General features: G+C 46.3%; 1 protein-coding gene across 9 annotated transcripts in view; it reads left to right on the forward strand.

Annotated features, from left to right (window-relative positions):
• The window catches only part of LOC140384757 (liprin-alpha-1-like), a 227,329-nt gene that overhangs the window by 179,226 nt on the left and 21,374 nt on the right, over nucleotides 1-26,729 (forward strand). For 6 of the 9 annotated variants that reach the window (XM_072466751.1, XM_072466747.1, XM_072466744.1 and 3 more), the window contains 4 exons: nucleotides 149-175; nucleotides 546-721; nucleotides 1,749-1,846; nucleotides 6,958-7,133. In XM_072466751.1, the coding sequence (XP_072322852.1) occupies nucleotides 149-175; nucleotides 546-721; nucleotides 1,749-1,846; nucleotides 6,958-7,133 (477 nt within the window). The remainder of the gene's footprint in view (nucleotides 1-148; nucleotides 176-545; nucleotides 722-1,748; nucleotides 1,847-6,957; nucleotides 7,134-26,729) is intronic. The other 3 variants (XM_072466745.1, XM_072466749.1, XM_072466750.1) reach the window with 1 other exon arrangement.

The following is a 26,729-nucleotide window of genomic DNA, read 5'->3' on the forward strand; positions in this document are numbered from 1 at the left end:
TTAATTAGTCCATGCTTGGAATTTCAGATTGCTGGTTTGTGTTGCATCCATTAGTAATACTGGCTGTGTGAGCATACTAAACCAATATACCATTATTAACTATCTGACCCATGTTTTCCCCATGCTTTTCTAACTGCTTTAACATCAGGATGATGAAGAGGGCAGCTGGGCCCAGGTGGGCTTTTTAATATCTGATTTTCTGTACTTGTTATTTGATAGTCTCTCCCCCCATTTATTTGCTATTCTTATGTAGAAGTATTTCTCAACGCAATAATTTACTCTAACATAAGCTGCAAATTCAGTTTTACACTTCAGTAAGAGTAATCTATTTTAAAACTGAGTTATGCTTCTGTCAGTATAAATAGTTAGCATTAATCACTTGGGGATGTCCCATGCTTCATTTCATGCTGTCATTAAGGAGTAAAAAACCTGCTAACACCGACCCTCTAGGCTTAATAGTCGCGTCATTAAAGAGTAACCATGTGTCTTGGCACTTGAGCTAGATTCTCCGATTAAAAACTTTATTTATTTATTTGTGAATGAAGACTTTAGCATACGGGGACATGAATCATGAATGGATCGGCAATGAGTGGCTTCCTAGCTTGGGTTTGCCCCAGTACCGTAGCTACTTTATGGAATGTCTGGTTGATGCTCGAATGCTGGACCATTTGACAAAAAAGGATCTTCGGGGGCAGCTTAAAATGGTTGATAGCTTTCACAGGTAAATCTGGCTCATTCGTTCATTGCATTCTTTGGGTACGTTGATAGTTTTAAACTGTGTTTTAGTATCAAAACATTTGGCTAATTGGCTTTTGAAATGTTTATCCCTATAACGCAACCATTAATTTATGCTGTTTTGTAGAGCGTCTATAAAAATAACTTCTTTTATAAATAGTTTTCTTTGCGGGGGTGGTGACCACGCACTTGTACACGACTGATAACAAATCACAGGAAAGTATCATTGGGGCGTTTTGTGTTTTAAGTAAAGATTTTACTAGAAAAACAGATCTTGATTGGGTCAGGATTGAAGAAATGCCTTTTCTCTTGTTTCTGTTGGAATCCAGCCAATATTTATTTTAAAGCCAGCAAATTAGATCATTGCTATTTTGACACTTCTGACATATTTCAGCAGTAGTTCAGAATTCTTGGCACTTCGTGAAGATTAATCAAATAGCATGAAAAGTTAACTTGAAAGGTATTATTTGACCAGATTCAATTTCTTATACCGAATCAATAAATCAAAGACGTGGAAATATTTGTTTTCTAAATTTAGAGTACCCAATTAATTTTTCAATAAACGGGCAAGTTAGCGCGGCCAATCCACCTACACTGCACATCTTTGGGTTGTGGGGGCGAAATCCACGCAAACACGGGGAGAATCTGAAAACCCCACACAGACAGTGACACAGGGCCGGGATTGAACCTCGGCGCCGTGAGGCGACAGTGCAAACCACTGCGCCACCGTGCTGCCCCTAAAGACGTGGAAATATTGAAATAAAATGTCAAATCATGAGGTCATTTTTTAAAAAACTACCCCATAATGAAATAAAGTTTTTAGAAAAGAAAAGATGCACTAGCATCCGGGAGAGAAAAAATTGAAAGGATGAAAATTGATAAAGGAAAATTATCGGGGGAAATAAAGTTAATGGAGAATGATGAAAAATAGAAGGTAATTGTAGAAGCTTCAAAACACTTGCTGTTATGCCTCCAAGTAGTCTTTGCCCAAAAATGTATTTTGTTTTAAACAGAAAAAGCCTACATTGTGGAATAATGGCTTTAAAAAGACTAAATTATGATCGGATGGAACTGGAAAGGAGACGTGAAGAAGGCCAACATGATATTAGAGGTAATTATTATATTTAAAACTTGGCCTGCTGCATTGTGTTACATTGGGTATTATCTCACTTCCTGGACAAACATTGACCCAAACAGTTCAGAGCCAAGCCTTCTCTCAACACTCTCAATCTTTATGCTTTCAGGGCTTGAAACAAATTTTTAACTAACTAGAATCCAACGTTTTCAATCTGGCACCCTCCAAGTGGATTGAGAGACCCAGACAGAAGAAAACCTGCAAGGAAAGGGTTCAACATTAATTTTAAAAAACAAAATAAAAATGTGTAAAATAAAAACGAGACTCTGCTATCTCCACCACTTGTATCCCCCCAGTGCCTTGGTATTGTCAGACTGCTAGTTTGCAATTTCTTTGTACAGAATAGAATTTTTATATAGAATTCCCACAGTGCAGAATGAGGCTATTCGGCCCATCGAGTGCCAGTGAGGCTAGAAATAGGAAGATAGAGCAGACAAACACGTGGCTAAACAGCTGGTGTAGGAGGGAGGTTTTCTGTTATCTGGACCACTGGGAGCTCTTCCGGGGCAGGTGTGACCTGTATAAGATGGACGGGTTGCATCTAAACCGGAGAGGCATAAATATCCTGGCCGCGAGATTTGCTAGTGTCACACGGGAGGGTTTAAACTAGTATGGCAGGGGGGTGGGCACGGGAGCAATAGGTCAGAAGGTGAGAGGGTTGAGGGAGAACTAGGGAATAGGGACAGTGTGGCTCTGAGGCAGAGCAGACGGGGAGAAGTTGCTGAACACAGCGGGTCTGGTGGCCTGAAGTGCATATGTTTTAATGCAAGGAGCATTACGGGTAAGGCAGATGAACTTAGAGCTTGGATTACTACTTGGAACTATGATGTTGTTGCCATTACAGAGACCTGGTTGAGGGAAGGGCAGGATTGGCAGCTAAACGTTCCAGGATTTAGATGTTTCAGGCGGGATAGAGGGGGATGTAAAAGGGGAGGCGGAGTTGCGCTACTTGTTCAGGAGAGTATCACAGCTATACAGCGAGAGGACACCTCAGAGGGCAGTGAGGCTATATGGGTAGAGATCAGGAATAAGAAGGGTGCAGTCACAATGTTGGGGGTATACTACAGGCCTCCCAACAGCCAGCGGGAGATAGAGGAGCAGATAGGTAGACAGATTTTGGAAAAGAGTAAAAACAACAGGGTTGTGGTGATGGGAGACTTCAACTTCCCCAATATTGACTGGGACTCACTTAGTGCCAGGGGCTTAGACGGGGCAGAGTTTGTAAGGAGCATCCAGGAGGGCTTCTTAAAACAATATGTAAACAGTCCAACTAGGGAAGAGGCGGTACTGGACCTGGTATTGGGGAATGAGCCCGGCCAGGTGGTAGATGTTTCAGTAGGGGAGCATTTCGGTAACAGTGACCACAATTCAGTAAGTTTTAGAGTACTGGTGGACAAGGATAAGAGTGGTCCGAGGATGAATGTGCTAAATTGGGGGAAGGCTAATTATAACAATATTAGGCGGGAACTGAAGAACATAGATTGGGGGCGGATGTTTGAGGGCAAATCAACATCTGACATGTGGGAGGCTTTCAAGTGTCAGTTGATAGGAATACAGGACAGGCATGTTCCTGTGAGGAAGAAAGATAAATACGGCAATTTTCGGGAACCTTGGATGACGAATGATATTGTAGGCCTCGTCAAAAAGAAAAAGGAGGCATTTGTCAGGGCTAAAAGGCTGGGAACAGACGAAGCCTGTGTGGCATATAAGGAAAGTAGGAAGGAACTTAAGCAGGGAGTCAGGAGGGCTAGAAGGGGTCATGAAAAGTCATTGGCAAATAGGGTTAAGGAAAATCCCAAGGCTTTTTACACTTACATAAAAAGCAAGAGGGTAGCCAGGGAAAGGGTTGGCCCACTGAAGGATAGGCAAGGGAATCTATGTGTGGAGCCAGAGGAAATGGGCGAGGTACTAAATGAATACTTTGCATCAGTATTCACCAAAGAGAAGGAATTGGTAGATGTTGAGTCTGGAGAAGGGGGTGTAGATAGCCTGGGTCACATTGTGATCCAAAAAGACGAGGTGTTGGGTGTCTTAAAAAATATTAAGGTAGATAAGTCCCCAGGGCCGGATGGGATCTACCCCAGAATACTGAAGGAGGCTGGAGAGGAAATTGCTGAGGCCTTGACAGAAATCTTTGGATCCTCGCTGTCTTCAGGGGATGTCCCGGAGGACTGGAGAATAGCCAATGTTGTTCCTCTGTTTAAGAAGGGTAGCAAGGATAATCCCGGGAACTACAGGCCGGTGAGCCTTACTTCAGTGGTAGGGAAATTACTGGAGAGAATTCTTCGAGACAGGATCTACTCCCATTTGGAAGCAAATGGACGTATTAGTGAGAGGCAGCACGGTTTTGTGAAGGGGAGGTCGTGTCTCACTAACTTGATAGAGTTTTTCGAGGAGGTCACTAAGATGATTGATGCAGGTAGGGCAGTAGATGTTGTCTATATGGACTTCAGTAAGGCCTTTGACAAGGTCCCTCATGGTAGACTAGTACAAAAGGTGAAGTCACACGGGATCAGGGGTGAACTGGCAAGGTGGATACAGAACTGGCTAGGCCATAGAAGGCAGAGGGTAGCAATGGAGGGATGCTTTTCTAATTGGAGGGCTGTGACCAGTGGTGTTCCACAGGGATCAGTGCTGGGACCTTTGCTCTTTGTAGTATATATAAATGATTTGGAGGAAGATGTAACTGGTCTGATTAGTAAGTTTGCAGACGACACAAAGGTTGGTGGAATTGCGGATAGCGATGAGGACTGTCTGAGGATACAGCAGGATTTAGATTGTCTGGAGACTTGGGCGGAGAGATGGCAGATGGAGTTTAACCTGGACAAATGTGAGGTAATGCATTTTGGAAGGGCTAATGCAGGTAGGGAATATACAGTGAATGGTAGAACCCTCAAGAGTATTGAAAGTCAAAGAGATCTAGGAGTACAGGTCCACAGATCACTGAAAGGGGCTACACAGGTGGAGAAGGTAGTCAAGAAGGCATACGGCATGCTTGCCTTCATTGGCCGGGGCATTGAGTATAAGAATTGGCAAGTCATGTTGCAGCTGTATAGAACCTTAGTTAGGCCACACTTGGAGTATAGTGTTCAATTCTGGTCGCCACACTACCAGAAGGATGTGGAGGCTTTAGAGAGGGTGCAGAAGAGATTTACCAGAATGTTGCCTGGTATGGAGGGCATAAGCTATGAGGAGCGATTGAATAAACTCGGTTTGTTCTCACTGGAACGAAGGAGGTTGAGGGGCGACCTGATAGAGGTATACAAAATTATGAGGGGCATAGACAGAGTGGATAGTCAGAGGCTTTTCCCCAGGGTAGAGGGGTCAATTACTAGGGGGCATAGGTTTAAGGTGAGAGGGGCAAAGTTTAGAGTAGATGTACGAGGCAAGTTTTTTACGCAGAGGGTAGTGGGTGCCTGGAACTCACTACCGGAGGAGGTAGTGGAGGCAGGGACGATAGGGACATTTAAGGGGCATCTTGACAAATATATGAATAGGATGGGAATAGAAGGATACGGACCCAGGAAGGGTAGAAGATTGTAGCTTAGTCGGGCAGTATGGTCGGCACGGGCTTGGAGGGCCGAAGGGCCTGTTCCTGTGCTGTACATTTCTTTGTTCTTTGTTCTTTGAGTGCACCGACCCTTGTAACAAGCTCCCCACTTAACCCCACACCACCCTATCCCAGTAACCCCACCTAACCTTTTTGGACACTAAGGACAGTTTAGCATGGCCAATTCACCCAACCTGCATAACTTCGGACTGTGGGAGGAAACCAGAGCATCCAGAGGAAACCCATGCAGACTCCGCACAGACAATGACCCAAGCTGGGAATCGAACCCGGGACCCTGGCGATGTGAGGCAGCAGTGCTGACCACTGTGCCACCATGTTGCTTCTTTTTCGAGACTGCACCGTCCCTTTGAAAGAGGACCCTACCCACGGCCCACTGCTCCACCCTATACCCGAAACCTGACCTATACATCCCTAGACAAATGGGTAATTTAGCAAGACCAATCCATCTAACCAGCACATCTCTGGACTGTGGGATGAAACCCATGCAGGCATTTACAAATTCCGCAGTCACCCAAGGCCGGAATTGAACCTGGGTCCCTGGCGCTGTGAGGCAGCAGTGCTCACCACTGCCAGTTAAACATGGGAAGACTGAATCAATTACATTTGATTCCTGCCACGGCATCAGTTATATTCCCCTCCCAACCACTGTCTCAGGTTGAACCAGACAATTTGCAACCTCAAAATCACTTTCAGCACTAAGGTGAGTTTATAATTTCATATCCTCAGAGTTCTATGAAAGCACTTACTACCTCAGTTCATCTGATGCTGGAGCCTTGACAGTCTCGTCTATTCCATTGCTCCCACGCTCCTTAAACTTCAGATCATTCAAACCTCTGCTGCCTGTATCCTAACTCTCACCGGGTTCCGTTCATCAATTCCCTGCTGAACAAGATTGACTCCTGTTCCTCCAATTTAAAATTCTCAGCCTCAAGCTTAAATTCCTCCTTCAGGCTTATAATTCCTCATTCCCCCCCCCCAGAACACACACCTCCTCCGACTATGGTGTCTCGTGCATTCGTCCACACCCCCTCTTCTACCTTCAGCAGTTTCTTGCTCCAGAATTCTCTTTTGCAAAAGTTGTTCACCCCTCCAATTCTACCTTCCCCTTCAGGACCCGTATTAAAACGCACCTGTTAAAGCAGTTTTTTTTTTGCCTCTCCTAATATCTCCTCCTTTGGCTTCACATCTAATTTTGTTTTCTTACCCTTCGGGAAGGCATTGTAGCATGTTTCTATATTAAAGGCACTGTACAGCACAAGCCGAATGGCCTGTTGTGCTGTATCTTTCTTTGGTTCTATATGTGCACGACCTGTGACATGCTCAATATTAATCATTTTTATTGTACTTATGCAACATGTTTGGAGTACGTTTCAATTCTTAGTGATTTCCTTGGCTTAAAAAATTCACTTGATTTGTTCAATTAGGTTGTTTAAATATCTTATACATATGTAAACTGTTAAATATATGTACAATGGATCATGTTCCGTCTGGTAATTCCGTTCCTTCTTTTTTTCAGACGTTATGGTGTGGACTAATGAGCGTGTGATACGCTGGATCCAGTCAATTGGACTGAAGGAATATGCAAATAACCTTTTAGAAATTGGAGTTCATGGTGGACTAATTGCCCTCGATGAACTTTTTGATTACAATGCACTAGCTCTTTTACTACAGATACCAATGCAGAATACACAGGTAATCAGAGAGTCATCATTGCACTATGTAGAAAATGTAACTGGTGGGCACTGTATCTCTTTAGACTAGACATCCAACAGGTGAAGTCTTTATTTTAGTTGCTGTGTTACACTTGTGTTTGAAAGTTGGGCTTTTCATGTTAGTCAAATTGGTTTTTATGATGGGATATGTTGGATCTTGATAAAATTGGATTTTAGCCAATGTTTTTATGTTAAATTCACGTCCCAGAAAAAATAGTAAATCAAGAGGAGAAAAGGAGGGAGGAACTTGAAACAGAAAGGGGACCAAGAAACTTATTAAAGGCTGACAAGTCCCCAAGTCCTGACGGACTTCATCCTAGGGCCTTAAAAGTAGCGGCCACTGAGATAGGAGATACATTAGGAAATTTTGAAAAATTAAAACTACATTCTGGATAAGTCCTATCAGATTGGAAAATAGTGAATGCAGAAAACTACAGGTAACCTAATATCTGTCATAGGGAAAATGCTGGAATCCTTCATAAAGGAGGTTAAAGCAGGACACTTAGAAAATATCAGTGCAATCAGACAGAATCAACATGGTTTTGTGAAAGGGAAATTGTGTTTGGCTAATTTGTTTGAGGTCTTTGAGGAACTAACAAGCAACATGGCCAGAGGAGAAGATGGTAGATGTGGCGTAATTACATTTTCAGAAGGCATTTGACAAGGTGCCATATCAAAGATTACTCCACAAAATAAGAGTTCATTCTGTAGTGGGTGACTTATTAGCATGGACAGAAGATTGATTAGCGACCAGGAAACCAAGAGTACGCTAAAATGGGTCATTTTCAGGTTGGCAAGATATACCGAGTGGAGTGCCACAGGGCTCAGCGCTAGGGCTTCAACTATTTACGATCTACAGTAATGACTTGGGTGAAAGGGATATTGCTTCAAAATTAGGTAGTATAGTAAGGTATGAAGACGACACAAGTCAGCAAAGGAAAGAGTTAAGTGAATGGGGTAGAAAAAAATTGCAGATTGAGTATGCTATTGGAAAATGTCCACTTTAACAAGAAGAATAGAAAAACAGTATATTATTTAAGTGGAGTGGGATTGCCGAACTCTGTAGAACACATATCTGGTCATATGAAGTATAAGTTTGCAGGTGCAGCAAGTGATTAGGATGGTAAATGGAATGTTGTCATTTATATAAAAGTAGGGAAGTTTTGCTGCAGGTGTGCAGGGTATTGGGTGGGACAACATCTAGAGTGCGGTGTATGGATTTGGTATCCTTATTTAAGAAAGGGTGGCACGTTAGCACAGTGGTTAGCACTATTGCTTCACAGCTCCAGGTCCCAGGTTCAATTTCCGTCTTGGGTCACTGTGCGGACTCCGCATATTCTTCCGTGTCTGCATGGGTTTCCTCCCACCGTTCAAAGACTTGCAGGTTAGGTGGATTGGCCATGCTAAATTGCCTTTAGTGTCCAAAAAGGTTAGCTGGGGTTGCGGGAATATGGTGGAAGTGTGGGTTTAAGTAGGGTGCTCATTCCAGGGGCTGGTGCAGACTTGATGGGCCGAATGTCCTCCTTCTGCACTGTAAATTCTATGTTAATTGTGCTAGAAGCAGTTTAGAGAAGGTTCACTTGACTGACTCCTGGGATGAAGGGGTCACCTTATGAGGAAAGGTTCAACATGTTGGACCGTTGCCCTAAGATCCTTGAGAGGGTGAGACCAGATAGAGGGACACAGTTTAAAAATAAGACCGTTCCTACGCTGTTTCTATTCCAAAAAATGTCTAAGCACCCTCTTGAATGCCTCGATTGAATCTGCCTCCACCACACTTCCAGGCAGCACATTTGATTTTGAACTTCTCAACCAAATCTCCTCTTAGCCTTCTCTTTCAGAAGAACAGTACCAATCCCTCCATCTACCCTCAATACTGAAGTTTCTCATCCCTGGAACCAGTCTTGTAAACGTCTTCTGTCTCTCCAATGCGTTCACATCCTTCCTATAGAGTGTCACCCAGAACTGTACACCATATTCCAACTAAGGTCCATGCTCTATGCCTCTTAATAAAGCCCAGAATACTAACTGCTATATTAACTGCTCTCTCCATCTGTCCTGCCACCTTCAATGATCGATGCACAGATACCTCCAGGTCCCTCTGCTCTTGCGCCCTCAAGAATTTCACCCCTTATTTTATATTGCCTCTCGGCATGTTCTTCCCACCAAAGTCCCCACATTTCTCTGCATTGAGCTTCACCTGCCACCTATCTGCTCACTCCACCAACCTCTGTCATTTTGAAGTTCTACAATGTCCTCTTCAGTTTACTTCCAAGTTTTGTATCATCCGCAAACTTATTGCACCGTACACACCAAGATCTAGATCATTAAGCAAGGGCCCCAAGACTGACCCCTAGGGAACACCAGCCTGAAAAATACCTGTTTCCTATTATTCAGACAATTTAACCCTTTATTGATGTCGTCTCAAAAAACTCCCAAGTTAGTTAAACACTATTTCCCCATTAGAAATCTATTTTTTTTTAAATATAAATTTAGGATACCCAATTCACTTTTTCCAATTAGGGGACAATTTAGCGTGGCCAGTCCACTTACCCTGCACATCTTTGGGTTGTGGGGGCGAAACCCACGCAAACATGGGACGAATGTACAAACTCCACACGGACAGTGACCCAGAGCCGGGTTTGAACCTGGGACCTCAGCGCCATGAGGCAGCAATGCTAACCACTGCACCACCGTGCTGCCCTTAGAAATCCATTTTTGCCCTTCCTAATCAATCCACATTTTTCCATGTGACTATTCTGTTCCAAATAATTGTTCCTAGAATCGTGACCATCACTGATGTTAAGCTGATTGGTCTGTAATTGTTGGCGCTATCCTTAATAATAATTGCTTATTGTCATAAGTAGGCGTCAATGAAGTTACTGTGAAAAGCCCCCAGTCGCCACATTCCGGCGCCTGTTTGGGGAGGCCGGTACGGGAATTGAACCCGCGCTACTGGCCTTGTTCTGGATTACAAGCCAACTGTATAGCCCACTGTACTAAATCAGCCCTATCCTTACAACCCTTCTTGAAATACGACGTAACATTTGCAATACACCAGTCCACTGGCACTTTCCCCAATTTAGAGAAGATTATGGCCAGCGCTGCTGCAATTGCCATTCTCACTTCCTTCAATATCCCTGGTGCACCTCACCTGGTCCCAGTTCCTTTTCAACTTTGAGTACCGACAGTTTATTCAACACTTCCCTCTTAGGAATTTTGAACCCTTCTGGGGACCGGGTTTCCGTGTCTGTCACCATGCCATGGATAGCATCTAACTCTTTGGTAAAAGTTTTGAGGGGTATCTCAAAAGGAGGAAAGAGATGGTGAGGTTTGGGAAGAGAATTCCAGAGCTTAGGGCGATGCCGACTGAAGACATGACCACCAGTGGTGGAGTGATTAAAATTGGGGTACACTAGGTCAGAACTGGAGGAGGGCATAGTTAGATCTCGGGAACGCATATTAGTGTGAGACTAGCTGTCTCACTCTAATATGCAGATTTGCCAGAAAGTGATCCCGCCCACAATGGGAGGGATTCACATTGTGACATTGCGAGATCGCATCAGATCCCGTGAGGCATGGCGTGCCAGGTAGATTCCGGAAGTGGGATCTCCCGGCATCTACCAGTTGCGATATGTCACGCTGCATTTTGGGCGCATCACGACTGGTAGATCCCACCCAGAGTTGTTTAGTGCTCTGGCCGAAACCTGATTAGGGAGAATCAAAATGGGAGATCCAGGAAAGAGCTGCAGATTTGGAAGGCAATGGCATATTAATAATAATAATCGCTAATTGTCCTAAGTAGGCGTCAATTAAGATACTGTGAAAAGACCCTAGTCAGCACATTCCGGCACCTGTTCGGGGAAGCCAATACGGGAATTGAACCCGTGCTGCTGGCATTGTTCTGCATTACAAGCCAACTGTTTAGCCCACTGTGCTAAACCAGCCCCTGTATTCGAGGACTTTGAAGAGAGAAAGGAGGTTGGAAATGAGGTGGCAATTTGCAAAGATGAAAGAGTCGAGCATTTTTTTCAGAAGAGAGGTAATAACAGTAGATTTGAAGAGCGGATAGTATCATGGGAGATGAAACCATCAGCTAAGGTCGGGGCCAGGAAGGGAAGTTGGATGGTCAGCAATCTAGTGGGAACAGAACGGAGGGAAGAGGAAGTGGGTCTCAAGACAAGATGGACTTGGAGGGGGCATGTGGAAAGAGGGAAAGAAGCTAGAGAATGATGCAAGCTCAGGAGGAAACCTTTAGAAGAGGTCAGGAACATTTAAAAAGAGTGGGTGCTGAGAGTCACAATGGCGATTTTAAAAAAGCAGGAGCTGAGAGTCAGAGCGGAGATTTAAAAAGAGCAGGAGCTGAGAATCAGAGCGGAGATTTAAAAAGAGCGGGAGCTGAGAGTCACAATGGAGATTTAAAAAGAGTAGGAGCTGAGAGTCAGCGCGGAGATTTAAAAAGAGCGGGAGCTGAGAGTCAGAGCGGAGATTTAAAAAGAGCGGAAGCTGAGAGTCGCAATGGAGCTTTAAAAAGAGCGGGAGCTGAGAGTCAGAGTGGAGATTTAAAAAGAGCGGGAGCTGAGAGTCAGAGCGGAGATTTAAAAAGAGCGGGAGCTGAGAGTCGCAATGGAGATTTAAAAAGAGCGGGAGCTGAGAGTCAGAGCGGAGATTTAAAAAGAGCGGGAGCTGAGAGTCGCAATGGAGATTTAAAAAGAGCGGGAGCTGAGAGTCAGAGCGGAGATTTAAAAAGAGCGGGAGCTGAGAGTTGCAATGGAGATTTAAAAAGAGCGAGAGCGGAGATTTAAAAAGAGCGGGAGCTGAGAGTCGCAATGGAGATTTAAAAAGTGCGGGAGCTGAGCGTCAGAGCGGGGATTTAAAAAGAGCAGGATCTGAGCGTCGAGCGTAGATTATAAAAGAGCCGTGTGCTGAACATCGAGCGTAGATTATAAAAGAGCGAGAGCTGAACATTGAGCGTAGTTATAAAAGAGCCAGAGCTGAGAGTCAGCGCGGAGATTTAAAAAGAGTTGGAGCTGAGCGTCAAGCGTAGATTACAAAAGAGCGAGAGCTGAGTCAGAGCGGAGATTTAAAAACAGTAGGAGCTGAGCATCGAGCGTAGATTATAAAAGAGCGGGAGCTGAGAGTCAGAGCGGAGATTTAAAAAGAGCGGGAGCTGAGAGTCAGAGCAGAGATTTAAAAAGAGCGGGAGCTGAGAGTCAGCGCGGAGATTTAAAAAGAGCGGGAGCTGAGAGTCAGAGCGGAGATTTAAAAAGAGCGGGAGCTGAGAGTCACACTGGAGATTTAAAAAGAGCGGGAGCTGAGAATCCGAGCGGAGATTTAAAAAGAGCGGGAGCTGAGAGAGCGGAGATTTAAAAAGAGCGGGTGCTGAGAGTCAGAGCGGAGATTTAAAAAGAGCGGGAGCTGAGAGTCACACTGGAGATTTAAAAAGAGCGGCAGCTGAGAATCAGAACGGACATTTAAAAAGAGCGGGAGCTGAGAGTCAGAGCGGAGATTTAAAAAGAGCGGGAGCTGAGAGTCAGAGCGGAGATTTAAAAAGAGCGGGAGCTGAGAGTCAGAGCGGGGATTTAAAAAGAGCAGGAGCTGAGGGTCAGAGCGGAGATTTAAAAAGAGCGGGAGCTGAGAGTCAGAGCGGAGATTTAAAAAGAGCTGGAGCTGAGAGTCAGAGCGGAGATTTTAAAAGAGCTGGAGCTGAGAGTCAGAGCGGAGATTTAAAAAGAGCAGGAGCTGAGAGTCAGCGCGGAGATTTAAAAAGAGCGGGAGCTGAGAGAGCGGAGATTTAAAAAGAGCGGGTGCTGAGAGTCAGAGCGGAGATTTAAAAAGAGCGGGAGCTGAGAGTCAGAGCGGAGATTTAAAAAGAGCGGGAGCTGAGAGTCAGAGCGGAGATTTAAAAAGAGCTGGAGCTGAGAGTCACACTGGAGATTTAAAAAGAGCGGGAACCGAGAGTCCAAGAGCGGAGATTTAAAAAGAGTAGGAGCTGAGTGTCGAGCGTGGATTATAAAAGAGCAGGAGCTGAGTCAGAGCGGAGATTTAAAAAGAGCAGGAACCGAGAGTCCAAGAGCAGAGATTTAAAAAGAGTAGGAGCTGAGAGTCGAGCGTAGATTATAAAAGAGCGGGAGCTGAGTCAGAGCCGAGATTTAAAAAGAGCGGGAGCTGAGAATCAGAGCAGACATTTAAAAAGAGCGGGAGCTGAGAGTCACACTGGAGATTTAAAAAGAGCGGAGCTGAGAATCAGAGCGGACATTTAAAAAGAGCGGGAGCTGAGAGTCACACTGGAGATTTAAAAAGAGAGGGAACCGAGAGTCCAAGAGCAGAGATTTAAAAAGCGTAGGAGCTGAGCATGGAGCGTAGATTATAGAAGAGCGGGAGCGGAGTCAGAGCGGAGATTTAAAAAGAGCAGGATCTGAGCGTCGAGCGTAGACTATAAAAGAGCCATGTGCTGAACATTGAGCGTAGTTATAAAAGAGCCAGAGCTGAGAGTCAGCGCGGAGATTTAAAAAGAGTTGGAGCTGAGCGTCGAGCGTAGATTATAAAAGAGCGGGAGCTGAGTCAGGGTGGAGATTTAAAAAGAGCGGGAGCTGAGCGTCGAGCGTAGATTATAAAAGAGCCGGAGCTGAGAGTCAGTGCGGAGATTTAAAAAGAGTAGGAGCTGAGCGTCGAGCGTAGATTACAAAAGAGCGAGAGCTGAGTCAGAGCGGAGATTTAAAAACAGTAGGAGCTGAGCGTCGAGCGTAGATTATAAAAGAGCGGGAGCTGAGAGTCAGAGCGGAGATTTAAAAAGAGCGGGAGCTGAGAGTCAGAGCAGAGATTTAAAAAGAGCGGGAGCTGAGTGTCAGCGCGGAGATTTAAAAAGAGCGGGAGCTGAGAGTCAGAGCGGAGATTTAAAAAGAGCGGGAGCTGAGAGTCACACTGGAGATTTAAAAAGAGCGGGAGCTGAGAATCAGAGCGGAGATTTAAAAAGAGCGGGAGCTGAGAGAGCGGAGATTTAAAAAGAGCGGGTGCTGAGAGTCAGAGCGGAGATTTAAAAAGAGCGGGAGCTGAGAGTCACACTGGAGATTTAAAAAGAGCGGCAGCTGAGAATCAGAATGGACATTTAAAAAGAGCGGGAGCTGAGAGTCAGAGCGGAGATTTAAAAAGAGCGGGAGCTGAGAGTCAGAGCGGAGATTTAAAAAGAGCGGGAGCTGAGAGTCAGAGCGGGGATTTAAAAAGAGCAGGAGCTGAGGGTCAGAGCGGAGATTTAAAAAGAGCGGGAGCTGAGAGTCAGAGCGGAGATTTAAAAAGAGCTGGAGCTGAGAGTCAGAGCGGAGATTTTAAAAGAGCTGGAGCTGAGAGTCAGAGCGGAGATTTAAAAAGAGTTGGAGCTGAGCGTCGAGCGTAGATTATAAAAGAGCGGGAGCTGAGTCAGGGTGGAGATTTAAAAAGAGCGGGAGCTGAGCGTCGAGCGTAGATTATAAAAGAGCCGGAGCTGAGAGTCAGTGCGGAGATTTAAAAAGAGTAGGAGCTGAGCGTCGAGCGTAGATTACAAAAGAGCGAGAGCTGAGTCAGAGCGGAGATTTAAAAACAGTAGGAGCTGAGCGTCGAGCGTAGATTATAAAAGAGCGGGAGCTGAGAGTCAGAGCGGAGATTTAAAAAGAGCGGGAGCTGAGAGTCAGAGCAGAGATTTAAAAAGAGCGGGAGCTGAGTGTCAGCGCGGAGATTTAAAAAGAGCGGGAGCTGAGAGTCAGAGCGGAGATTTAAAAAGAGCGGGAGCTGAGAGTCACACTGGAGATTTAAAAAGAGCGGGAGCTGAGAATCAGAGCGGAGATTTAAAAAGAGCGGGAGCTGAGAGAGCGGAGATTTAAAAAGAGCGGGTGCTGAGAGTCAGAGCGGAGATTTAAAAAGAGCGGGAGCTGAGAGTCACACTGGAGATTTAAAAAGAGCGGCAGCTGAGAATCAGAATGGACATTTAAAAAGAGCGGGAGCTGAGAGTCAGAGCGGAGATTTAAAAAGAGCGGGAGCTGAGAGTCAGAGCGGAGATTTAAAAAGAGCGGGAGCTGAGAGTCAGAGCGGGGATTTAAAAAGAGCAGGAGCTGAGGGTCAGAGCGGAGATTTAAAAAGAGCGGGAGCTGAGAGTCAGAGCGGAGATTTAAAAAGAGCTGGAGCTGAGAGTCAGAGCGGAGATTTTAAAAGAGCTGGAGCTGAGAGTCAGAGCGGAGATTTAAAAAGAGTTGGAGCTGAGCGTCGAGCGTAGATTATAAAAGAGCGGGAGCTGAGAGCCAGAGCGGAGATTTAAAAAGAGCGGGAGCTGAGAGTCAGAGCGGAGATTTAAAAAGAGCAGGAGCTGAGAGTCAGCGCGGAGATTTAAAAAGAGCGGGAGCTGAGAGAGCTGAGATTTAAAAAGAGCGGGTGCTGAGAGTCAGAGCGGAGATTTAAAAAGAGCGGGACCTGTGAGTCACACTGGAGATTTAAAAAGAGCGGCAGCTGAGAATCAGAACGGACATTTAAAAAGAGCGGGAGCAGAGAGTCAGAGCGGAGATTTAAAAAGAGCGGGAGCTGAAAATCAGAGCGGACATTTAAAAAGAGCGGCAGCTGAGAGTCACACTGGAGATTTAAAAAGAGCGGGAGCTGAGAATCAGTGTGGACATTTAAAAAGAGCGGGAGCTGAGAGTCAGAGCAGAGATTTAAAAAGAGTAGGAGCTGAGAGTCAGAGCGGAGATTTAAAAAGAGTAGGAGCTGAGCGTCGAACGTAGATTATAAAAGAGCGGGAGCTGAGAGTCAGAGCGGAGATTAAAAAAGAGCGGGAGCTGAGAGTCAGAGCGGAGATTTAAAAAGAGCTGGAGCTGAGAGTCAGAGCGGAGATTTAAAAAGAGCTGGAGCTGAGAGTCAGAGCAGAGATTTAAAAAGAGTAGGAGCTGAGCGTCGAGCGTAGATTATAAAAGAGCGGGAGCTGAGAGCCAGAGCGGAGATTTAAAAAGAGCGGGAGCTGAGAGTCAGAGCGGAGATTTAAAAAGAGCAGGAGCTGAGAGTCAGCGCGGAGATTTGAAAAGAGCGGGAGCTGAGTCAGCGCGGAGATTTAAAAAGCGGGAGCTGTGAGTCAGAGCGGAGATTTAAAAAGAGCGGGAGCTGAGAGTCGGAGCGGAGATTTATAAAGAGTAGGAGCTGAGCGTCGAGCGTAGATTATAAAAGAGCGGGAGCTGAACGTCGAGCGTAGAATATAAAAGAGCGGGAGCTGAGAGTCAGAGCGGGGATTTAAAAAGAGTAGGAGCGGAGATTTAAAAAGAGTGGGAGCTGAGAGTCAGAGCGGACATTTAAAAAGAGCGGGAGCTGAGAGTCACACTGGAGATTTAAAAAGAGCGGGAACCGAGTGTCCAAGAGCAGAGATTTAAAAAGAGTAGGAGCTGAGAGTCGGAGCGGAGATTTATAAAGAGTAGGAGCTGAGCGTCGAGCGGAGATTTAAAAAGAGCGGGAGCTGAGCGTCGAGCGTAGATTATAAAAGAGCGGGAGCTGAGAGTCAGACCGGAGATTTAAAAAGCGGGAGCTGAGAGTCAGAGGGGAGATTTAAAAAGAGCGGGAGCTGAGCGTCAGAATGGAGATTTAAAAAGAGCGGGAGCTGAGAGTCGGAGCGGAGATTTAAAAAGAGTAGGAGCTGAGAGTCAGCGGAGATTTAAAAAGAGCGGGAGCTGAGAGTCGGAGCGGAGATTTAAAAAAAGTAGGAGCTGAGAGTCAGAGCGGAGATTTAAAACGAGTAGGAGCTGAGAGTCAGAGCGGATATTTAAAAAGAGCGGGAGCTGAGCGTCGAGCGTAGATTATAAAAGAGCGGGAGCTGAGAGTCAGACCGGAGATTTAAAAAGCGGGCGCTGAGAGTCAGAGGGGAGATTTAAAAAGAGCGGGAGCTGAGCGTCAGAATGGAGATTTAAAAAGAAAGGGAGCTGCGAGTCAAAGCGGAGATTTAAAAAGAGCGGGAGCTGAGAGTCAGAGCGGAGATTTAAAAAGAGCGGGAGCTGAGAGTCAGCGCGGAGATTTAAAAAGAGTGGGAGCTGAGAGTCAGAGCGGAGATTTAAAAAGAGCTGGAGCTGAGAGTCAGCGCGGAGATTTATAAAAGCATGAGCTGTGAGTCAGATCGGAGATTTAAAAAGAGCGGGAGCTGAGAGTAGGAGCGGAGATTTATAAAGAGTAGGAGCTGAGCGTCGAGGGGTAGATTATAAAAGAGCGGGAGCTGAGTGTCGAGCGTAGATTATAAAAGAGCGGGAGCTGAGAGTCAGAGAGGGGATTTAAAAAGAGTAGGAGCTGAGAGTCAGATCAGAGATTTAAAAAGAGTAGGAGCTGAGCGAGCGGAGATTTAAAATGAGCGGGAGCTGAGAGTCAGAGCAGAGATTTAAAAAGAGCGGGAGCTGAGAATCAGAGCGGACATTTAAAAAGAGCGGGAGCTGAGAATCTAGAGCGGAGATTTAAAAAGAGCGGGAGCTGAGAATCAGAGCGGACATTTAAAAAGAGTGGGAGCTGAGAGTCAGAGCGGAGATTTAAAAAGAGCGGGAGCTGAGAGTCAGAGCGGGGATTTAAAAAGAGCGGGAGCTGAGAGTCAGAGCGGTGATTTAAAAAGAGTAAGAGCTGAGAGTCAGCGGAGATTTAAAAAGAGCGGGAGCTGAGAGTCAGAGCGGAGATTTAAAAGGAGCGGGAGCTGAGAGTCAGAGCGGGGATTTAAAAAGAGCAGCAGCTGAGGGTCGAGCGGAGATTTTAAAAAAGCAGGACATGAGAGTCAGAGCGGAGATTTAAAAAGATCGGGAGCTGAGAGTCAGTGGAGATTTAAAAAGAGCAGGAGCTGAGAGTCAGCGGAGATTTAAAAAGAGCGGGAGCTGAAACTCAGAACGGAGATTTAAAAAGAGCGGGAGCTGCGCATCAGACCGGAGATTTATAAATGCGGGAGCTGAGAGTCAGAGGGGAGATTTAAAAAGAGCGGGAGCTGAGCGTCAGAATGGAGATTTAAAAAGAGCGGGAGCTGAGAGTCGGAGCGGAGATTTAAAAAGAGTAGGAGCTGAGAGTCAGCGGAGATTTAAAAAGAGCGGGAGCTGAGAGTCGGAGCGGAGATTTAAAAAGAGTAGGAGCTGAGAGTCAGAGCGGAGATTTAAAACGAGTAGGAGCTGAGAGTCAGAGCGGAGATTTAAAAAGAGTAGGAGCTGAGAGTCAGAGCGGAGATTTAAAAAGAGTAGGAGCTGAGCGTCGAGCGTAGATGATAAAAGAGCGGGAGCTGAGTCAGAGCGGAGATTTAAAAAGAGCGGGAGCTGAGAGTCAGAGCGGAGATTTAAAAAGAGCGGGACTGAGAGTCAGAGCGGAGATTTAAAAAGAGCGGGAGCTGAGAGTCAGCGCGGAGATTTAAAAAGAGCGGGAGCTGAGAGTCAGAGCGGAGATTTAAAAAGAGTAGGAGCTGAGAGTCAGCGGAGATTTAAAAAGAGCGGGAGCTGAAAGTCAGAGCGGAGATTTAAAAGGAGCGGGAGCTGAGAGTCAGAGCGGAGATTTAAAAAGAGCGGGAGCAAAGAGTCAGAGCGGAGATTTAAAAAGAGCTGGAGCTGAGAGTCAGAGCGGAGATTTAAAAAGAGTAGGAGCTGAGCGTCGAGCGTAGATTATAAAAGAGCGGGAGCTGAGAGTCAGAGCGGAGATTTAAAAAGAGCGGGAGCTGAGAGTCAGCGCGGAGATTTGAAAAGAGCGGGAGCTGTGAGTCAGAGCGGAGATTTAAAAAGAGCGGGAGCTGAGAGTCGGAGCGGAGATTTATAAAGAGTAGGAGCTGAGCATCGAGCGTAGATTATAAAAGCGGGAGCTGAACGTCGAACGTAGATTATAAAAGAGCAGGAGCTGAGAGTCAGAGCGGGGATTTAAAAAGAGTAGGAGCTGAGAGTCAGAGCGGAGATTTAAAAAGAGTAGGAGCTGAGCGAGCGGATATTTAAAAAGTGCGGGAGCTGAGAGTCAGAGCGGAGATTTAAAAAGAGCTGGAGCTGAGAGTCAGCGCGGAGATTTATAAAAGCATGAGCTGTGAGTCAGAGCGGAGATTTAAAAAGAGCGGGAGCTGAGAGTAGGAGCGGAGATTTATAAAGAGTAGGAGCTGAGCGTCGAGCGTAGATTATAAAAGAGCGGGAGCTGAGTGTCGAGCGTAGATTATAAAAGAGCGGGAGCTGAGAGTCAGAGCGGGGATTTAAAAAGAGTAGGAGCTGAGAGTCAGATCAGAGATTTAAAAAGAGTAGGAGCTGAGCGAGCGGAGATTTAAAATGAGCGGGAGCTGAGAGTCAGAGCAGAGATTTAAAAAGAGCGGGAGCTGAGAATCAGAGCGGACATTTAAAAAGAGCGGGAGCTGAGAGTCACACTGGAGATTTAAAAAGAGCGGGAGCTGAGAATCAGAGCGGAGATTTAAAAAGAGCGGGAGCTGAGAGTCAGAGCGGGGATTTAAAAAGAGCAGGAGCAGAGAGTCAGTGGAGATTTAAAAAGAGCGGGAGCTGAAAGTCAGAACGGAGACTTAAAAAGAGCGGGAGCTGAGAGTCGGAGCGGAGATTTAAAAAGAGTAGGAGCTGAGAGCGGAGATTTAAAAAGAGCAGGAGCTGAGAGTCGGAGCGGAGATTTAAAAAGAGTAGGAGCTGAGAGCGGAGATTTAAAAAGAGCGGGAGCTGCGAGTCAGAGCGGAGATTTAAAATGAGCGGGAGCTGAGAGTCAGAGCGGTGATTTAAAAAGAGCAGGAGCTGAGAGTCAGAGCGGAGATTTAAAAAGAGCGGGAGCTGAGATTCAGAGCGGAGATTTATAAAAGCATGAGCTGTGAGTCAGAGCGGAGATTTTAAAAGAGCTGAGAGTCGGAGCGGAGATTTATAATGAGTAGGAGCTGAGCGTCGAGCGTAGATTATAAAAGAGTAGGAGCTGCGAGTCGGAGCGGGGATTTAAAAAGAGCAGGAGCTGAGAGTCAGAGCGGAGATAACAAAGAACAAAGAAATGTACAGCACAGGAACAGGCCCTTCGGCCCTCCAAGCCCGTGCCGACCATACTGCCCGACTAAGCTACAATCTTCTACACTTCCTGGGTCCGTATCCTTCTATTCCCATCCTATTCATATATTTGTCAAGATGCCCCTTAAATGTCCCTATCGTCCCTGCTTCCACTACCTCCTCCGGTAGTGAGTTCCAGGCACCCACTACCCACTGCGAAAAAAACTTGCCTCGTACATCTACTCTAAACCTTGCCCCTGACCTTAAACCTATGCCCCCTAGTAATTGACCCCTCTACCCTGGGGAAAAGCCTCTGACTATCCACTCTGTCTATGCCCCTCATCATTTTGTATACCTCTATCAGGTCGCCCCTCAACCTCCTTCGTTCCAGTGAGAACAAACCGAGTTTATTCAATCGCTCCTCATAGCTTATGCCCTCCAGACCAGGCAACATTCTGGTAAATCTCCTCTGCGCCCTCTCTAAAGCCTCCACATCCTTCTGGTAGTGTGGCGACCAGAATTGAACACTATACGCCAAGTGTGGCCTAACTAAGGTTCTATACAGCTGCAACATGACTTGCCAATTCTTATACTCAATGCCCCGGCCAATGAAGGCAAGCATGCCGTATGCCTTCTTGACTACCTTCTCCACCTGTGTTGCCCCTTTCAATGACCTGTGGACCTGTACTCCTAGATCTCTTTGACTTTCAATACTCTTGAGGGTTCTACCATTCACTGTATAGTGATGTAAAAAGAGCGGAAGCTGAGAGTCAGAGCAGAGATTTAAAAGAGCGGGAGCTGAGAGTCGGAGCGGAGATTTTAAAAGAGTAGGAGCTGAGAGTCAGAGCAGAGATTTAGAAAGAGCGGGAGCTGAGAGTCAGAGCGGAGATTTAAAAAGAGCGGGAGCTGAGAGTCAGAGCGGAGATTTAAAAAGAGCGGGAGCTGAGAGTCAGAGCGGAGATTTAAAAAGAACGGGAGCTGAGAGTCAGAGCGGAGATTTTAAAAGATCAGGAGCTGAGAGTCAGCGCGGAGATTTGAAAAGAGCGGGAGCTGCGTCAGCGCGGAGATTTAAAAAGCGGGAGCTGTGAGTCAGAGCGGAGATTTTAAAAAAGCGGGAGCTGAGAGTCGGAGCGGAGATTTATAAAGAGGAGGAGCTCAGCGTCGAGCGTAGATTATAAAAGAGCGGGAGCTGAACGTCGAGCGTAGATTATAAAAGAGCGGGGATTTAAAGAGAGTAGGAGCTGAGAGTAAGAACGGACATTTAAAAAGAGCTGGAGCTGAGAGTCACACTGGAGATTTAAAAAGAGCGGGAACCGAGTGTACAAGAGCAGAGATTTAAAAAGAGTAGGAGCTGAGAGTCGGAGCGGAGATTTATGAAGAGTAGGAGCTGAGCGTCGAGCGGAGATTTAAAAAGAGCGGGAGCTGAGCGTCGAGCGTAGATTATAAAAGAGCGGGAGCTGAGAGTCAGAGCGGGGATTTAAAAAGAGTAGGAGCTGAGAGTCAGAGCGGAGATTTAAAAAGAATAGGAGCTGAGCGAGCGGAGATTTAAAAAGAGCAGGAGCTGAGAGTCAGAGCGGAGATTTAAAAAGAGCGGGAGCTGAGAGTCACACTGGAGATTTAAAAAGAGCGGGAGCTGAGAATCAGTGTGGACATTTAAAAAGAGCGGGAGCTGAGAGTCAGAGCGGAGATTTAAAAAGAGCGGGAACTGAGAGTCAGAGCGGAGATTTAAAAAGAGCGGGAGCTGAAACTCAGACGGAGATTTAAAAAGAGCGGGAGCTGAGCGTCAGAATGGAGTTTTAAAAAGAGCGGGAGCTGAGAGTCGGAGCGGAGATTTAAAAAGAGTAGGAGCTGAGAGTCAGAGCGGACATTTAAAAAGAGTAGGAGCTGAGAGTCAGAGCGGAGATTTAAAAAGAGCGGGAGCTGCGAGTCAGAGCGGAGATTTAAAAAGAATAGGAGCTGAGCGAGCGGAGATTTAAAAAGAGCAGGAGCTGAGAGTCAGAGCGGAGATTTAAGAAGAGTAGGAGCTGAGCGAGAGGAGATTTAAAAAGAGCGGGAGCTGAGAGTCAGAGCAGAGATTTAAAAAGAGTAGGAGCTGAGAGTCAGAGCGGAGATTTAAAAAGAGTAAGAGCTGGGCGTCGAGCGTAGATTATAAAAGAGCGGGAGCTGAGTCACAGCGGAGATTTAAAAAGAGCGGGAGCTGAGAATCAGAGCGGACATTTAAAAAGAGTGGGAGCTGAGAGTCAGAGCGGAGATTTAAAAAGAGCGGGAGCTGAGAGTCAGAGCGGGGATTTAAAAAGAGCGGGAGCTGAGAGTCAGAGCGGAGATTTAAAAAGAGTAAGAGCTGAGAGTCAGCGGAGATTTAAAAAGAGCGGGAGCTGAGAGTCAGAGCGGAGATTTAAAAGGAGCGGGAGCTGAGAGTCAGAGCGGGGATTTAAAAAGAGCAGCAGCTGAGGGTCGAGCGGAGATTTTAAAAAGGCAGGAGCTGAGAGTCAGAGCGGAGATTTAAAAAGAGCGGGAGCTGAGAGTCAGTGGAGATTTAAAAAGAGCAGCAGCTGAGAGTCAGCGGAGATTTAAAAAGAGCGGGAGCTGAAACTCAGAACGGAGATTTAAAAAGAGCGGGAGCTGCGCATCAGACCGGAGATTTATAAATGCGGGAGCTGAGAGTCAGAGGGGAGATTTAAAAAGAGCGGGAGCTGAGCGTCAGAATGGAGATTTAAAAAGAGCGGGAACTGAGAGTCGGAGCGGAGATTTAAAAAGAGTAGGAGCTGAGAGTCAGCGGAGATTTAAAAAGAGCGGGAGCTGAGAGTCGGAGCGGAGATTTAAAAAGAGTAGGAGCTGAGAGTCAGAGCGGAGATTTAAAACGAGTAGGAGCTGGGAGTCAGAGCGGAGATTTAAAAAGAGTAGGAGCTGAGAGTCAGAGCGGAGATTTAAAAAGAGTAGGAGCTGAGCGTCGAGCGTAGATTATAAAAGAGCGGGAGCTGAGTCAGAGCGGAGATTTAAAAAGAGCGGGAGCTGAGAGTCAGAGCGGAGATTTAAAAAGAGCGGGACTGAGAGTCAGAGCGGAGATTTAAAAAGAGCGGGAGCTGAAAGTCAGAGCGGAGATTTAAAATGAGCGGGACTGAGAGTCAGAGCGGAGATTTAAAAAGAGCGGGAGCTGAGAGTCCGAGCGGAGATTTAAAAAGAGCGGGAGCTGAGAGTCAGCGCGGAGATTTAAAAAGAGCGGGAGCTGAGAGTCAGTGGAGATTTAAAAAGAGCGGGAGCTGAAAGTCAGAGCGGAGATTTAAAAGGAGCGGGAGCTGAGAGTCAGAGCGGAGATTTAAAAAGAGTAGGAGCTGAGAGTCAGAGCGGACATTTAAAAAGAGTAGGAGCTGAGAGTCAGAGCGGAGATTTAAAAAGAGCGGGAGCTGCGAGTCAGAGCGGAGATTTAAAAAGAGCGGGAGCTGAGAGTCAGAGCGGAGATTTAAAAAGAGCAGGAGCTGAGAGTCGGAGCGGAGATTTATAAAGAGTAGGAGCTGAGCGTCGAGCGTAGATTATATAAGAGCGGGAGCTGAGAGTCAGAGCGGGGATTTAAAAAGAGTAGGAGCTGAGAGTCAGAGCGGAGATTTAAGAAGAGTAGGAGCTGAGCGAGAGGAGATTTAAAAAGAGCGGGAGCTGAGAGTCAGAGCAGAGATTTAAAAAAAGTAGGAGCTGAGAGTCAGAGCGGAGATTTAAAAAGAGTAGGAGCTGGGCGTCGAGCGTAGATTATAAAAGAGCGGGAGCTGAGTCACAGCGGAGATTTAAAAAGAGCGGGAGCTGAGAGTCACACTGGAGATTTAAAAAGAGCGGGAGCTGAGAATCAGAGCGGACATTTAAAAAGAGTGGGAGCTGAGAGTCAGAGCGGAGATTTAAAAAGAGCGGGAGCTGAGAGTCAGAGCGGGGATTTAAAAAGAGCGGGAGCTGAGAGTCAGAGCGGAGATTTAAAAAGAGTAAGAGCTGAGAGTCAGCGGAGATTTAAAAAGAGCGGGAGCTGAGAGTCAGAGCGGAGATTTAAAAGGAGCGGGAGCTGAGAGTCAGAGCGGGGATTTAAAAAGAGCAGCAGCTGAGGGTCGAGCGGAGATTTTAAAAAAGCAGGAGCTGAGAGTCAGAGCGGAGATTTAAAAAGAGCGGGAGCTGAGAGTCAGTGGAGATTTAAAAAGAGCAGGAGCTGAGAGTCAGCGGAGATTTAAAAAGAGCGGGAGCTGAAACTCAGAACGGAGATTTAAAAAGAGCGGGAGCTGCGCATCAGACCGGAGATTTATAAATGCGGGAGCTGAGAGTCAGAGGGGAGATTTAAAAAGAGCGGGAGCTGAGCGTCAGAATGGAGATTTAAAAAGAGCGGGAGCTGAGAGTCGGAGCGGAGATTTAAAAAGAGTAGGAGCTGAGAGTCAGCGGAGATTTAAAAAGAGCGGGAGCTGAGAGTCGGAGCGGAGATTTAAAAAGAGTAGGAGCTGAGAGTCAGAGCGGAGATTTAAAACGAGTAGGAGCTGAGAGTCAGAGCGGAGATTTAAAAAGAGTAGGAGCTGAGAGTCAGAGCGGAGATTTAAAAAGAGTAGGAGCTGAGCGTCGAGCGTAGATTATAAAAGAGCGGGAGCTGAGTCAGAGCGGAGATTTAAAAAGAGCGGGAGCTGAGAGTCAGAGCGGAGATTTAAAAAGAGCGGGACTGAGAGTCAGAGCGGAGATTTAAAAAGAGCGGGAGCTGAGAGTCAGAGCGGAGATTTAAAAAGAGCGGGAGCTGAGAGTCAGCGCGGAGATTTAAAAAGAGCGGGAGCTGAGAGTCAGAGCGGAGATTTAAAAAGAGTAGGAGCTGAGAGTCAGCGGAGATTTAAAAAGAGCGGGAGCTGAAAGTCAGAGCGGAGATTTAAAAGGAGCGGGAGCTGAGAGTCAGAGCGGAGATTTAAAAAGAGCGGGAGCAAAGAGTCAGAGCGGAGATTTAAAAAGAGCTGGAGCTGAGAGTCAGAGCGGAGATTTAAAAAGAGTAGGAGCTGAGCGTCGAGCGTAGATTATAAAAGAGCGGGAGCTGAGAGTCAGAGCGGAGATTTAAAAAGAGCGGGAGCTGAGAGTCAGCGCGGAGATTTGAAAAGAGCGGGAGCTGTGAGTCAGAGCGGAGATTTAAAAAGAGCGGGAGCTGAGAGTCGGAGCGGAGATTTATAAAGAGTAGGAGCTGAGCATCGAGCGTAGGTTATAAAAGCGGGAGCTGAACGTCGAACGTAGATTATAAAAGAGCAGGAGCTGAGAGTCAGAGCGGGGATTTAAAAAGACTAGGAGCTGAGAGTCAGAGCGGAGATTTAAAAAGAGTAGGAGCTGAGCGAGCGGAGATTTAAAAAGTGCGGGAGCTGGGAGTCAGAGCGGACATTGAAAAAGAGCGGGAGCTGAGAGTCACACTGGAGATTTAAAAAGAGCGGGAACCGAGTGTCCAAGAGCAGAGATTTAAAAAGAGTAGGAGCTGAGAGTCGGAGCGGAGATTTATAAAGAGTAGGAGCTGAGCGTCGAGCGTAGATTATATAAGAGCGGGAGCTGAGCGTCGAGCGTAGATTATAAAAGAGCGGGAGCTGAAAATCAGAGCGGGGATTTAAAAAGAGTAGGAGCTGAGAGTCAGAGTGGAGATTTAAAAACAGTAGGAGCTGAGCGAGCGGAGATTTAAAAAGAGCGGGAGCTGAGAGTCAGAGCTGAGATTTAAAAAGAGCGGGAGCTGAGAGTCACACTGGAGAATTAAAAAGAGCGGGAGCTGAGAATCAGAGCGGACATTTAAAAAGAGCGGGAGCTGAAAGTCACACTAGAGATTTAAAAAGAGCGGGAACCGAGAGTCCAAGAGCAGAGATTTAAAAAGAGTAGGAGCTGAGAGTCAGAGCGGAGATTTAAAAAGAGTAGGAGCTGAGCGTCGAGCGTAGATTATAAAAGAGCGGGAGCGAATCACAGCGGAGATTTAAAAAGAGCGGGAGCTGAGAGTCACACTGGAGATTTAAAAAGAGCGGGAGCTGAGAATCAGAGCGGACATTTAAAAAGAGTGGGAGCTGAGAGTCAGAGCGGAGATTTAAAAAGAGCGGGAGCTGAGAGTCAGAGCGGGGATTTTAAAAAGAGCAGGAGCTGAGGGTCGAGCGGAGATTTTAAAAAAGCAGGAGCTGAGAGTCCGAGCGGAGATTTAAAAAGAGTAGGAGCTGAGAGTCAGAGCGGAGATTTAAAAAGAGCGGGAGCTGAGAGTCAGCGGAGATTTAAAAAGAGCAGGAGCTGAGTGTCAGCGGAGATTTAAAAAGAGCGGGAGCTGAAAGTCAGAACGGAGATTTTAAAAGAGTAAGGAGCTGAGAGTCAGCGGAGATTTAAAAAGAGCAGGAGCTGAGAGTCAGCGGAGATTTAAAAAGAGCGGGAGCTGAAAGTCAGAACGGAGATTTAAAAAGAGCGGGAGCTGAGCGTCAGACCGGAGATTTAAAAAGCGGGAGCTGAGAGTCAGAGGGGAGATTTAAAAAGAGCGGGAGCTGAGCGTCAGAATCGAGATTTAAAAAGAGCGGGAGCAGAGAGTCGGAGCAGAGATTTAAAAAGAGTAGGAGCTGAGAGCGGAGATTTAAAAAGAGCAGCAGCTGAGAGTCAGAGCGGAGATTTAAAAAGAGCGG

The sequence above is a fragment of the Scyliorhinus torazame genome, chromosome 10, assembly GCF_047496885.1.
Source record: "Scyliorhinus torazame isolate Kashiwa2021f chromosome 10, sScyTor2.1, whole genome shotgun sequence".
In the NCBI taxonomy this organism is placed as follows: Eukaryota; Metazoa; Chordata; class Chondrichthyes; order Carcharhiniformes; family Scyliorhinidae; genus Scyliorhinus; species Scyliorhinus torazame.